Below are 14,521 nucleotides of genomic sequence, written 5' to 3'. Positions count from 1 at the left end.
CTTCTATGCAATTACTCAATTTGCTTCAACAAACACCAAGGAGATGAGCACAGTGTATACACTTTTTTCTTTCTTTCAGGTAAAGCTCAGATTCACAGTGTGAATCATTACAATCCTTATGCCAATGCCCAAACTGAACTCCTTCATGTTTGTTTTTACATTTGCATGAGCCCTGAAAGCCCTTACAGTAGTATTGTCATGGTCAGATTTCCTTCCTTTCCTGCTCCCTTCTCTGCCTCAAAGAGAAAAATCAGCTTTTTACTAGGCTGAGTGCGTGCAAAAAAGACATAGCAAATCTGGTGCTATGGCACATGGGTGAAGCAGCTCTGCACCCTTCCACAGCCTCTTAGACTGACACTTGACCATCTCCAAATTCTGCCCTGGTTATACCTATTCAATTCCCTTTATTTTGCTGGTTGCAAATACATTTCATTGCTTCGCTGTAAGTAATGGGGAGGTGATTATTTGAGTGGTTTAAGGTAACTAAGTTCTTAGTTTTCATTGTTCATAATCCCAGAACCTGGAAAATCAAGGCAACATTCCTTCCCACCCAAAAAAAAATTCTGCTATACGCAACATGATCATCATCTGTTAGCCAAAAGTTATATCAGAAATTTTCCTTGAGTTAGGAATGTTAGACTCCCAGTCTGGTAAGTCTGAATGCTGCAGTCAGGTTTTTCTACCTGTAGATCAAACTTCAGGACTTGGGTCTTAGCCTTTATTGAGTAAATATATATACTCACAAAAAAATATATACACTCTAAAGCTATTCCATTCTGCTGTCCTGTCAATACTGCCTTATTAAACATTCACAGTTGTGCTCTAGTGCTTTGAAATTGCATTTCACTTAAGTTGCAAGAATTTGTTCATTGGAAAAAAACATTTTTTTTCCTTTTAAAGCAAAACCTTCTCCATACTACTTACATGTCTCAAAGAGATATCAACCTGATTATAAACTGAACTTGCCAGCCCACTTGCCATCCATAATAAACTACTTATAAAATGCAAGGATTTCTTATTCTGTATACAGAAAGCAAATAAATCAAGGTAATAAGTTAAAAAATACTAAGTCCTGGCTCAGAAAATGTGATAAACTTTCAATTTCTTTGTCAGCTAACTATAATAGGCCTGCTCTGGTATCGTTGCTCACTGAATGCAGATGTTTTATGAAAGTTGAGTAGAGCAGCTTCAGCAACATTGCCGGCTGCTGCATGCCTGTGCAAAGGGAACTGAGAGATTTGAGGTTCTCGCACCAGACACCCATGTGCAATATTTATACAACTGCATGCTATTGGAGTAGTATTGGCACCTCACAAGCTGATAAGGTGTTCCTCTGTGATGCATGAAGATATTTTTATTATGGTAATGGAGAAAGCGAATGAGATAATGAGGGAAGCAAGGAACTGCTCACTGTTAGAGTGGTAAGGTAAGTCCTGTGGTACAGGAAGGAATTGAAGCCAGATCTCACCTATCAGAGTTGTCACTCTGAATACTGCGCAATCATCAAATGGCAGTGTCTAATATTTCTCAAATGGCTCTTGCAAAGCTGCAAGTTTTTCTCCAAAGTTACCTAAAGAGCACCTCCAAAGACTCCCTGGCAGGAAATCATGAAACCTGGTCTGTTGTGTATTTGGCAGTACATTTTTCTTCATCCATCCTGTTTTATTTGACGGGGTTTTTTAACCATTATGGATATTTCCATTAGAAAGGGAGCTGGCTTTTCACTTAGATTCAGCAGAGAATACACAGTGCAGGTTGCCATTCCCTTATTCTGAGCCTGCTGTCCTAGACGTAAGTTCTAACGGCTGTAGCTATAGAAAGATCTATAGTAATTTCACATCAGTGCAGAATGAACCACAGCTGTGATTTTCCTGACATTTTTAGGCTTTCCTTGGCATGTGCACTTCTGTCCAGGTATAGCAAGGTAGAATAAAAGGCATCTGCTTTACAGGGCTATTGCAAGAGAAGGTTCAGAGCACAGCCTTGATTAGATGTGCCAAATGGCTTCCCAGAAGAATCTACCTGTCGGCATTGACTAGGGAGGCTTGAAGGTGGCTTAACCTTATCTTCTGTGGCACTCATCCTGTTCTCCTGAAGGTAGCAGGAAACTTTGCATGGTTTTATGATCAGGCCCCATAGTTTCACTGGTGCACATTATTTTACATATCCCCCGATTCTGATGGTCATTTGTTCAAGAAAGCTTTTTATACTGAGTACTGATATATTCATATAGAAGAAGCAAACCCTCAGTGGGTTTGTATTCTATTAATGCCAACAAACAATTGCTGTATTTTGGTATTTTACGCCACACGTAGAAAATTCAAATGTGCATCATAAATTATTACAGTAATGGCAGCCAGAATATGAGACTTGAGGATGTAGGACAAAACCTTTGAATCCCCACTTCTTGGCTTCACGAACTAAATACTGTGAACCTGAAGGTAAAATAAAATGTTGAGTGAGCTAACCAGATAAATGATAAGCATTACCATCTTCGGAGCACTCAAAGTAAATTCTCTCCCAGATCAACAGCTGTGAGATTCTGACCCTTTACTGATGCCCTACGGCCAGGATGTATCTCAGTGAACAGTCTTAAACTTTGTGACCACAGCCTGGAATTAGCTGCAATTTCTGGTGCTCTCTAGCACATTTTTAGCCACAAGCCAGACAAGCAAGCCCTAGTCAATCAATATTCAATATTCATAACTATATGAGAAATCAAAAAGGAAAGAAAATTATGCACCGGGAAAGAGGTTTTGTTCAGCTGTCTAAATTGCCTTAACAATTTTTGTATATGCACCAAGTGTCAGAATGCCTCCAGTGACTGTCCTTGCTTAGGATTTTGAAAATGGTGCTTTTCACATCCAGAACTCCATGCAGGGAAGACAATAAGATTGACCACTGGCAAGCAGCATCACGGAGAAATATTTTTAATTTACCGAATCTGAGCAGGGCCAAGGAGGCATTTACGGACTCCAGATGGGACATGATTACAGCTCTAAGAAGGCATTTCAGTCAGCTTTGTGAAACAAAGAGGCGAGAATCTTTCTCTGCTGCATTTTTCATGTGTCCTGGCCAGGCTTCAGAGTTGTCAGGATTTTGTCTCCAGCTTCTCTGAGGCAGGGATTTTATCCTGTTACTATCCATTAATAAGATTTTTTTGAAGGCCCAGCCTCAAAAAAGCCAAATACCGTAATACCAGAGAAGTAACCAGCATTACTTCTTCTTCGTCCCCAAGTGAAAGGTGACACAAGCCAGGTCTTGAGTTTACTTGGAAAAATGTGAAATGGCAGTTGTGAGACAGCGATAGCTGTCCTACTGCAGAAGGTAGATTCCACCTCTTACAGCGCCACTCTTGAAAAGCTTCTGTGTTGAAACTGGGGGGTTTTTGAGGGATGGGTTTTTCGGTATCTCCACAGATCTGTTGCTTCTTTATTTATTAGGAGTAGTATCTTGAACTTGATTCATGACAATCCCTATTAACATTTGTATCCCAACTGTCAGCGCAGAGCCAATTCAATTGCTGTAAAGCCTGCTGAGTTCTTTTATGTATGCCTCCAGATAGAAAATCTTGCTGAAGCTGTGGTCAGCCACACCTGTGCAATGCTGGCAATGCTCTTCACAGGTGAGGAAAAAGTAACGGAGAAAGAAGACAAGTTGTGGATGTGACTGAGTGTATGGCTACCAGAATCATTATAACTACCTGAGAAGAACCGATACTGACACTTCACTGATGTTAAACCAGCAGCAAAGAAGAATACAGTTCTTAGGCCTACAACACTGACCTAGAAATGTCATGAGATTGTGGTCTTTTTGTAAGTGAAATGGGGGTTTTTGTAGCTATTTGGCTTTTTCCTCTAGTCTTTCAATACTCTTGATCCCAGACATGATGACAGTGTACAAAAGTAAAAGTAGCTGAGTGAGGAGAGGGAGACTGGGGAGATGATCAAAGAATTGTAACCTTCAAAATAAGTTTTCAGTTCTGGGTACATGTGCATTTTGTGTGGAAATAATTTTGGATCAGTTTTTCTTTCATCCCTTTTCAAATTGAAGATGGACAGTTTTGTAAAATATGTGCAGTTCGCAGTGGGGTTATGCTTGATAAAATCATTCCTAATGATCCACAAATCCTATTCTGGGTTCCTCTACAAAGCAAGCCCAATGCTTTGTATGTATTTGCAAAGTCTGTCAGCAGAGGATGACTGCACTGCATATTGGTGTAGAAATAGGTACTGCTTTCCAAAGAAAACTGATCTGTTACCGCCACATTCATTTCCCCAAGTCTTCTGCCTTGAAAGGGCAGTTTGCAGAGGAACCCTTCACTATGCCTTATGCCTGATCTCCCAAGACTCATCTTTTGAGATAGCGTTTGAAATATTACAAAAGAAAGCAGAGGGTGGTGCATAGAAACATCATCCACATTTCAGCAGCAGAGTTTGTGCTGCGTTTTGCCCATTTTACTCAGGCAGCTTGAATGGTTTTCTGAATGAAGGACTTAGATATTCCTTCTATCAGAGCTTCAGGAAGATGATACGCTTGTGACCTCCAAGTAGATAGTTTTTTCATTAATCAGTCCTCAGCATTTCCAAGTCATCTGATAACCTGCCTTCAATATAGAGAAAATTATCCTTTAGCTTTTTCTAATATTTCGTAGTAGTTTAAAAAGCCTGCTCCTGTGAGCTGCTGAGCACTTTGCAGCCCTGCTGCCAGGACTTCAGCTTCATTCAGTAAAGAGCATAACCATGTGCATCAACCTCTTTGTTCAGCTGGAACTTGAGGGGATTCAATACCTTCCTGTTGAGGGCCTTCAATACCTTCCTGTTGAGGGCCTAATACACTCACACAGCCAAACTGAACCTTCCTCTTCCTCCTGAAAGAGGTGGTGTGCATGTGAGGAGAATTTCAAGGCTCATTACAATAGCTTGTACACCTGTAATAATACAGCTATACTGAAAATTATTTTCTCAGGGCAAATCAAGTTAAATGTACAGAACATTCTTTGCTCTGTCGTGAAACCCTTTTGGGAAAAAAAAAATCTTACCATTTCAGAGGGCACCATTTACTTAAAGCTTTCTTTGTAGTAATGAACATTTAAAGTAGCAATTCATAACATTTACAGCTGTGGAAAATGCGTTGCACGCTTTCCAGCTCAGCCCCAGAGCAGTGCTGAGGTCAGGATTGAAGGTCCCAGTATTCCCAGTGCATGAGGCCCTGGGCAAGCATAGCACTGGGCAATCCTGAAGATCGCTCCTAAAATAAAAGGCATGACAAGCAGTAAACAGGCTGGAGGCGAACATAATTTTGCATCAGTATGCTGCGTGCGTATGTGGAGCCTCCGCAGGGGCTGCGGTCCCCGCCAGCAGAGTGGCAGTGTCAAATGGCAGGGCTGCCTGGCGCACCGGGACCCGGCATGCCAGCTCTGGCAAGCAGCTCTGCCAACGCCGCAGCAGCGTAATTGATACAGCATCTGCCCGAGGAGCGGCTTGCATGAGCTAGAAGCAGAGGTGAAGAAGAATAAATTAGGGGTCACAGGGATATTTTTAAGCCTAGCAAATACTTAGAGTTACAGTGTATACTCCTTTAGATTTGTAAGTGCTAACGCTTATTTTCAACACTGCTGTTAACAGCAGAAGGCATCACAGTTTGGGGAAGTATTTTCAGGATAGGGCCCTTCACTTTTAATCCAGGAGTACTTAAATTGAGTCTACTGCAAAATATAGTTGTTAAACTGAATTACCTCTCCCATAACTGTTTCAGGGTGATTTAAGGTTTCTCCTATAAAATGGCAGTTATAAATCTATCAGAATGATCGAATTATTTGTAGCACCTTGGGACCACTACTTGACTCCATGTTTTATACAGCCGCACAGTGATAGTGACTATGATATTTTGAGTTTTGGAGAATTTTTATATGGTAACAGGAAAACATAAAACTTTTCTAGCACTAGATTTAGCAAAATTCTGGAAGGGAGCATCAGTAAAGTGCACTATAATTTCACTTGTCTTCTAATCTTTTCTCAGCTCAGCTACTCTGAATAAAGTCTGCAGGCTCGTTCCTGACTTGCTCTGTATCACTGCACAGCTTGTAAAATAGACATCTTGCTTGTTTTGAGATACAAATCTTGCTTTGTTTTGAGATAAAGCCTTTGCTTAGAAATGTGTGAAGACTCCAAATGCTAAAAGGGGATAAAAATGAAATTTCTTTTTAAATAAAGATAGTGCATTGATTTTTCAGAAGTTTAGATGGGCAATTTTGTACCAATCTGTGGCAGCTTTGCATCATGTAGGAAGGTAGTAAATGATGAAAGATTTTTTTTTAAAGACTGGTCACCTCTTTAAGCATTGCTTATAACCATTCTTTAAATACAGTACTCATATGTTGTGCTCATAATCTTTATTCATCATTCTTTAATCCCTTATGAAAAGTTCATAAACATACCTTCTTAATTAGGTCCAGATGTAATTCAAAAATTTCCTTTAATGATGTTGTCGCACTCAGCAAAGCCTCTCCAGCACCTGTCCAGTCACTAAATGAATGACTGCCATAGGAAGCCAGTCCAGCAATCTCCAATAGACTTAGTAGGTTATACACTACCAATGGCAGGCAACTGTGCTGTGATTCCCATAGGGGGGCTGTCAAAGTCAGCCTTCTCTGTAAGAAAGAATGTCAACCTTGAATTAAGTTTTTAATGTTAAGAAATAGGCAGGACTGCATTATTATGAGAAATAATAGCAATGCTTTTTCAACTGAAAGTATTAATTCTGCCAAGAGTAGTTTTATTTTCTGTCAGGAGTATTGAAACATGACATTTTGTCTCAGATTGGTTTGAAAACTTTGTCTGGGTAGCACAGTTCAGATGTCTCTTGCCTTGTTCCCCACTGAGTCAAGCTCCCGAGTTAATTTTATCTCCCATAAGGGCATCCTGGTTATGCAGTTCTCATGAAGGATTGTGCTAGCAGTGGATAATTTTCTAGTGTCGTGCCCAATCCTATTTCAAATCTTTCAGGTGCTGGAATCGCCATCATTCCTTTGTGAGGTCCTCCCAAATCCACTCAAATCTGCTGGTCAGAATTGCTGGTTTTCCTTTTCCTTGACAGCATTTCTTAACTGTGCCCCTTAAACCTCTCTTCCTTGTATCTCCTTTTTTGGAATATTATCTGCTGCAAGACATCAATGAGAATAAACCTAAAGCATGGTTCTTCTGGTCTGTGGTATTGATATGAGATACAGGCATAGACTTTCCCTCTGTCTTTCCTTTGTTCTGTGAATCCAGGTACCCACCAATAAAATGGAGATTGTCCTTTTCATTCTCATTGGAAAATAGTGAGACTCTTGACTTAATATTAGCAAAGTGCTTGAATATGTGCTTGAAACATGTATAGATTAGGACTGGTTAAGTCAGTAGCAACATTTTCATCCAAATGGTGTCAGCAGGTTTAAGTTCTCTTTTTCTTTTTTCTTTTTTTTTTTTTTTCTCTTTTGTGTTCAAGATGTTGGAGCATTTTTTGAAGAGGGTATGTGGCTTCGTTACAACTTCCGCTCCCCAGGGACTAGCATAAAGGATCTAGTTAGCCGAACACTTTTGAGTTCTGCAGATCCTGAGATTACAGCGCCTGACCTCAACTTGAATAAAGAAGAGCTCAGCTTCAGCTTCAGTACCACCAAGTCCCCTTGTGTCCTATTGTACATCAGCTCCTATACACAGGACTTCATGGCTGTGCTTGTCAAGCCGTCTGGTAAGCAACTGCTCCGGGCTCTCTCCATTGAAGGCACAATTGATAATAACACCAGGTTGGCATTCAGCTGCAGGTCTGAACTAATGAGAAAGTCTCTTCACCCTTGTCATGTAAAAGTAAAGTACATGGAACCTGAACCTGTATTCTGCTGTACTAAATTTTGTACTGATATAACTGTTCAATTCAGTAGGGTTTCACTAGCCAACCCTCCCTCTCAAAACAAAAAAAACAACCCCCAAAAAACCTGCTATAAGAGTCAGATCCATGCCATGAACTAGCATTATGGAGGGGAAAAGTAGGCATCCACATGTAGGCACCTTAATCACTGAATTCATGGCAATATCACCAGTAGTCAGTGGAAAGTGTAATATACTGTTCTGAAAATCTGACTATCCAATGAGGTGGCTAAAATACGGGTGTAGCATAGTATATAAGGTCCTAAACATTTTGGTGACAGTTGAAGGTTGGATGAACCATTTTCTGGTACAGTATCAAAACAGAATATATCTCAATTCCAAATAGTGCCTCAGTACCCCATGAAAATCATTATTAGGTGGATTTTACTACCGTTCTCTTCAATGGGATAAGTTAATATAAGTATTCCACATGCCACTCAAATTTTTCCCTTCATGGGGAAGAAAGAAGGTGCATGAGAGAAATCCCACATCAGACATCTAAACTATAGTTATAAAGGTCTAGGGCTGCTCTTTTGGGCCAGAATATTTCAGGTTTTGATCAATAATGGGGTCTGCATTTCCCTTTTCAAGCATCCTTCCCTTTAATCAAATATTAAAATTTGTTATGAGGAGCAAACACTTCTGTTTAGAAAAGCAAAATCTGTCTGGAAGTATGTCATGAATATCAATTAACCACTTTTGACTATACTTTTCTAACAATATAACCTGAGGTTTTCATTTCACCATATATTATTAAATTTCCATAAAAGTCCAGACGGTCACCTGTCAACAACAATTAAATGTAAGAACAAGAAAGTCTCTTGTGTAGATTATGTGTCAGTGTTAATTTGTTGTAATTTTGCCTTTATTGAATGCATATCAATGGTTTATTCTTTAGAAAACCTCATACTTTGTATAACTTCAAAGAATTTTACTGCACCAAGGATCTCAATAAATAATAAATAAATAATCTCAATAAAGTGCTACTTGATGTTCTCAAATCTGTACCAGTTGTCCATATTGTTCAAGGCATAGCTCCGATTTGTTTGGTTTGCAATCTGGAGTGTTTACAAACACTTTGGTTTTGAGATGCTGGTCATTGTCACACTTCTGGGTTATAAACTGGAAGCAGTTTTCAGCCCAGTAGCTTTATAATCTCAAACACTAGCTCTTCTCCTACTGCAGAGACAGCTTTGAGAGCAATTTAAGTGTAAAATGGTAACAGTAGTATGTGACAATAAAGAGGGGAAAATAGCTGGTGAATAAAGATCAAAATACCTGAGGATGCTTTTCACATTTCTTTCACTAGGGAATCTGCAAATTCGGTACAGCCTAGGAGGAACCAAAGAGCCATATAACATTGATGTCGACCACAGAAACATGGCAAATGGACAGCCCCATACTATTAACATCACACGGAATGGACGGGACATAGTACTGCAGGTAAGCAGACAGTAAAGGTTTCTTGATTCCATTACTTGTAGCTTGTAGCATTTTATACCTTGATAGTCTCCATCTCTTTGAAGATATCAGTGGAATTTAGGAAATGAGAAGTAGATTGGGTTCTCTTTGCAGATCGCGCTCCTAGGAGTTAACAAAAGCTATTCTCTCCCTCTATTGCATCAAGTCACGTTGTTCTGAAATCCACATTCTAGTGTGATGACAGCTGGGCTTCTATAGGTGTCACTGTAGATGCTCAAGTGCATGAGAGACATCTGGGCTGATAGATAACGTGGGACTTAGGATAAACCTGCACCATTCTGGAGCAGTGGCTGGAAGCCAGGAGGGATACCCTACAGCATCTTAAATGACTGCAGAGCCTGATGCACAGACAACTAAATACCATGCCATAAGTCCTGAGTCTGCAAATGAAAATGTCTTTAAATTTAAATTTACCCTGCAGTCCAGTGAAATCGGAAGAGCTGTTCTGCGAAGATGAGCAGATGCTTAAGTGTTTGTGTGACAAGAGTCTAAGACAGAGAATATTATTGAAGGCACATAGCTCCAGCTTATTTAGTTTTTGGTACAGCACAGGCAGGAACTTCATCTCTCCGTTTACAAACCTTTGAGATAATATAATACTATTTAAATAACTGAGGAGAGCGCTGCAAGAAGCAATCAATGTTTCCAGGCAGCTTTCTCTCTGTGGTCATTACAGCACTCTGTTTTCATTCTCTGGTTGTCACATCTGCAAACGTGGAAATTGCAGCAGGGTATGAGAAGAGTTTTGTTGGCAGGAGAGTCAGGTAGATGGGATAGATTAATCTGGATTTGATAGTTCATAAGAAGCAAACCAAAACCAGTAACAAATTAAATACAAAAAGGGAAAGTCTCCTTGGGAACCAAGCCAAAAGGTGAAGGATAGTAGCTGTCACAGTATTATCTACCTAAAGATTAAAATAGATCCCTGACAGTTATTGTTTCAAGGCATCAAAAGGAAACCTTTCCAGTGCATTACAATGTCATTTGATCCGAGGCTCTCAGTACTCAGAATAACACTGGATGCATTGAAGTAGACTTGACATAAAATTAGAAAATTTGGAAAATGTCAGATAATCTAAAAAATATATAGGTGATACATCCAAACACTTTTCAGGCTTTTAGAGGTTGGGAGGGGTATATTTTGATATATGCATCTTTCTTGCATGCTGTTGCATTTGGATTTATTTCTCTTACTGCTAAATGGAAGCTAAAGAAGACCTACAGTTAGGTTGCCTTCTGCTGTTAAATGCTTCTATTTGGGGGAGGTATGGGATGTTTCCTATAGAGTCATAGCTGGCTGATTTAGACAGCTGTAAAACTAAATAAATTATTTTCTGAAGGGATCAGATGAGATACCTTGCCCACTTGGAAAATATGTACACAGTTAAGTATCCCAGCCTTGCATCAACTCACCTACATTTGGGGCCCAACCATTTTTTTTCCCAATGTTTTATGGGACTGCTACCTGTCTAGGGCTTTGAAGAGCCAGAAACATTTTGCTTAGTGTTGCTCTGCTGGGGTAAAAATTTCTTAATCTAGTCAGTGTGCTTAAAACACAGCTGGTTTATGTAATCAGAAAGCAGATGCATTTGAGGCTTATTAAATGAGACGATCTGTCTTACGCATATGCAAGAATAGGGAAAGTAAGGACCCATACAAAGAAAATCCAGAAATCCTACCCCTACTGTATCCTGAAACAGAAGATTTCTATCAAATTTTGTTTATTCTTGTGGTTGGTTGACCTTGGCTGACTGCCAGGTGCCCACCAAGCTGCTCTGTCACTCCCATCCTCAACTGGACAAGGGGAGAGAAAAATATAACGAAAGGCTTCGGGTCGAGACAAGGACAGGGAGAGATCACTCACCAATTACCATCACGGGCAAAACAGATTCGACTTGGAGAAATTAATTTAATTTATTACCAGTCAGATCAGAGTAGGGTAATGAGAAATAAAAACAATTCTTAAAACATGTTCCCCCGACCTGTCCCTTCTTCCCGGGCTCAACTTCACTCCCGAATTCTCTACCTCCTCCCGCCGAGCGGCACAGAGGAATGGGGAATGGGGTTTGTGGTCAGTTCATCACACGTTGTCAGTGCCGCTCCTTCCTTCTCACTCTCTTCTCCTGCTCCAGCATGGCGTCCCTCCCACGGGAGATAGTCCTCCACGAACTGTTCCAACATTGGTCCTTCCCACGGGCTGCAGTGCTTTATGACCTGCTCCAGCACCGGTCCTTTCCACATGTCCTTTCCACAGGATGCAGTCCTTCAGGAACAGACTGCTCCAGTGTGGGTCCCCCATGGGCTCTTAAGTCCTTTCAGCAAACCTGCTCCAGTGTGGGCTCCTCTCCACGGGTCCACAGGTCCTGCCAGGAGCCTGCTCCAGCGTGGGGTCTCCATAGGGTCACAGCCTCTTTTGGGCATCCAACTGCTCTGGCATGGGGTCCTCCACAGGCTGCAGGTGGACATCTGCTCCACCGTGGACCTCCATGGGCTGCAGGGGCACAGCCTGCCTCACCATGGTGTTCACCATGGGCTGCAGGGGAATCTCTGCTCCGGTGCCTGGAGCACCTCCTCCCCCTCCTTCTTCACTGACCTTGCTGTCTGCAGGGCTGTTTCTCTCACATATTCTCACTCCTCTCTTCAGGCTGCTGTTGTGCAGCAGTTTTTTCCCCTTCTTAAATATGTTCTCACAGAGGCGCTACCACCGTCGCTGATGGGCTCGGCCTTGGCCAGCAGCGGGTCCATCTTGGATCTGGCTGACATTGGCTCTGTCAGACATGGGGGAAGCTTCTGGCATCTTCTCACAGAAGCCACCCCTGTAGCCCCCCTGCTACCAAAACCTTGCCACGCAAACCCAATACAATTCTCCATAAGGAAGTTGATTTTTTTACTTATGTGGTTACGTTCTGTAAATGAGAGAACTGATATGAACAGAAATGGATCTGTTAATTAGATTGTTCACTTGAAAATTAGTCCTGTTTTCAAATATAAATTCTTCATGGTGCTTGAAAATACAGAAGATAGAAATACAATTTTTCTCAGTATCCAGAGGACAAATCATAAAGTATGAGTTTTCTCTTGCAGATCTGAGCAGTGAGCATTTGAGTAGACTTTTATTTCCTGCTAAATCCTTCTCCAACCTGATGAGCAGCTGGTTTGCTTGCTTTTAAAGAAGACAGCTTGCTTGCCAGGTGCTGTTGCTCACACTTCCACATCTCTACATAGCATAAAAGTGTCACAAGAAGGATTTATTTCTCATCAAAGCTTCAATTCAAGAGCACTCAGTTAGTATTTTTGAGATCTTAACAGCAAGTTCATACTTAGAATACCTGTCTTTCTAACTTACTGTAATAACCCTGTAGTGCCAGAGAGATTTAAAAAATCTGCAGCCAGGCAATAAATTGCCACCATATGAACTATGTGAACCTGAGTTTTATCATGATTCTCAGGAGTTTCATTTATATATTAATACAGTAAAAGACTCATTATTGAACTCTATGAGACCTCACCCGATGCTGGCAGACAGAAGACCACTGATTACCTACATAAAGTCAGAGTTACTGTCCAATCAATCAGAATTTGAAGTGAGCTTTGAAATAAACATTTCCACCATATTGTATATTCATAAGGTAACAAACAAGCACAAGAACAAATATTTAGTGTCAATTGTTTTCATTAGAATTACATCCCTATTCCTAACATACCAAAACAGTCAAGACTAAAGGCAGTAGCAAAGACTCTGCCAAAAGATTTTTATATTTCAGTTTTCTACATTCACTGACCACAGATAAATCAATAATAAGTTCTACATTAAATAACAAGCTCCTATTTGTGATGCCAGTGGTTTCTCAAAGATAAGATTAAGGATATACAGTTCATTTAGGTGTCAGGAAAACCAAATGACATAAATTCAGGGACAAAGATCTGCTTATTTTCTGTTGTTTCCATGAGGTGGGTAAAATTACCATTTGAATGGTAAGAATTCCTATCTCTCGCCTCTAGTAAAATACCAGATACTAGTAACCATGGCACACCTCCAAGGCTGCATTAGTTCACCTGTGGCAAGAAAAAGCCCAGACTGACAGATGGGGAACGCATTGTCCCAGTAAATGACATTTCAAGAGCTGAGCTTTAGGTCATGGAGGGCAAGTTTTACTTTGTTTGACTTCATTAAAAGGTTTCATGCTTCAGCAGCGTATTTTCCATATCATAAAAACCAGATCACTCTTTACCAAGTGTTCATGGGTGATTAACACTATTCACACATCAGTAAAATCGTCTTTTAAGAAAGCCAAGGACAAAAACTCCCTAGCAGAGGTTCTGATCCAAAGCCCATTGAAGTCAATGCAATGCCTTCCATTGACCCCAGCAGGCTTTAAGTTGTACCTTAAAGAACTGCAACAGTTGCATAGTGCAAGACTCATACCTCCTGCTTCTGTGTGTGTCCCCAGAGTAAAATAAGGGTGGAATTTGGATCAGACACATTTGTGTTCTGTTGCACAAAGCTATATCAGCATGTTACAAAGAAAAAAAAAAAGAAAGAAAAAAAAACCATATGATGTGCTTTAATTTGCAATGGAATAAAGCTGACTGATAGTCAACAGACTTGGACTGGGCCTCTCAGCTTCCATACTAAGATATTCTTGTAGATTCTCAACAGATCTCCAGTTCTTCATACCTGCTTTAAAGCCATTTCTAGCAATGGGTTATGAGTCACAGCTTCTAATGCCTTTTTTGTTCCTGGAAAGGTTTAGACCTGAGCAACTTCTTCAGGACTCCAGTGTTCCAAACCCATCCATGTACTTTCAGGACAACTATCAGCAGCCAGTGCACATCTGCTCAGAAGACCATATGGAAGGATAGCTGACAGTTCTCTCTTTCAGGCTTGAACTATATGGAGAACTGTGGTAGAGAGGCTATACACAACAATACCATATATTCACAATGTTAATTGCTGACTCCATTCAAAGTGAACGTAATTATGAGGCCTTATGGAAATCTTGACCTGAACTCAGCTATTCATAAGACTAAGAATAATCCAGAAAATTTATTTGTACAGATCTCCATTTTCCAGCTTCACCAGCGGCAAGCAGTAGAAATATCCATATTCTGTGAAAAATAATCAA

The 14,521-nt window shown here is 40.5% G+C and overlaps 1 protein-coding gene across 1 annotated transcript in view; it reads left to right on the top strand.

Annotated features, from left to right (window-relative positions):
- The window catches only part of CNTNAP2 (contactin associated protein 2), a 1,225,394-nt gene that overhangs the window by 1,120,850 nt on the left and 90,023 nt on the right, over positions 1-14,521 (top strand). The window contains exons 19-20 of the mRNA XM_076330744.1: positions 7,492-7,737; positions 9,223-9,356. Coding sequence (XP_076186859.1) covers positions 7,492-7,737; positions 9,223-9,356 — 380 coding nt within the window. The remainder of the gene's footprint in view (positions 1-7,491; positions 7,738-9,222; positions 9,357-14,521) is intronic.

Source organism: Aptenodytes patagonicus, chromosome 2, assembly GCF_965638725.1.
Source record: "Aptenodytes patagonicus chromosome 2, bAptPat1.pri.cur, whole genome shotgun sequence".
In the NCBI taxonomy this organism is placed as follows: Eukaryota; Metazoa; Chordata; class Aves; order Sphenisciformes; family Spheniscidae; genus Aptenodytes; species Aptenodytes patagonicus.
The sequence above is the reverse complement of the archived record's forward strand: the minus strand, read 5'-3'. Positions and strand labels throughout refer to the sequence as shown.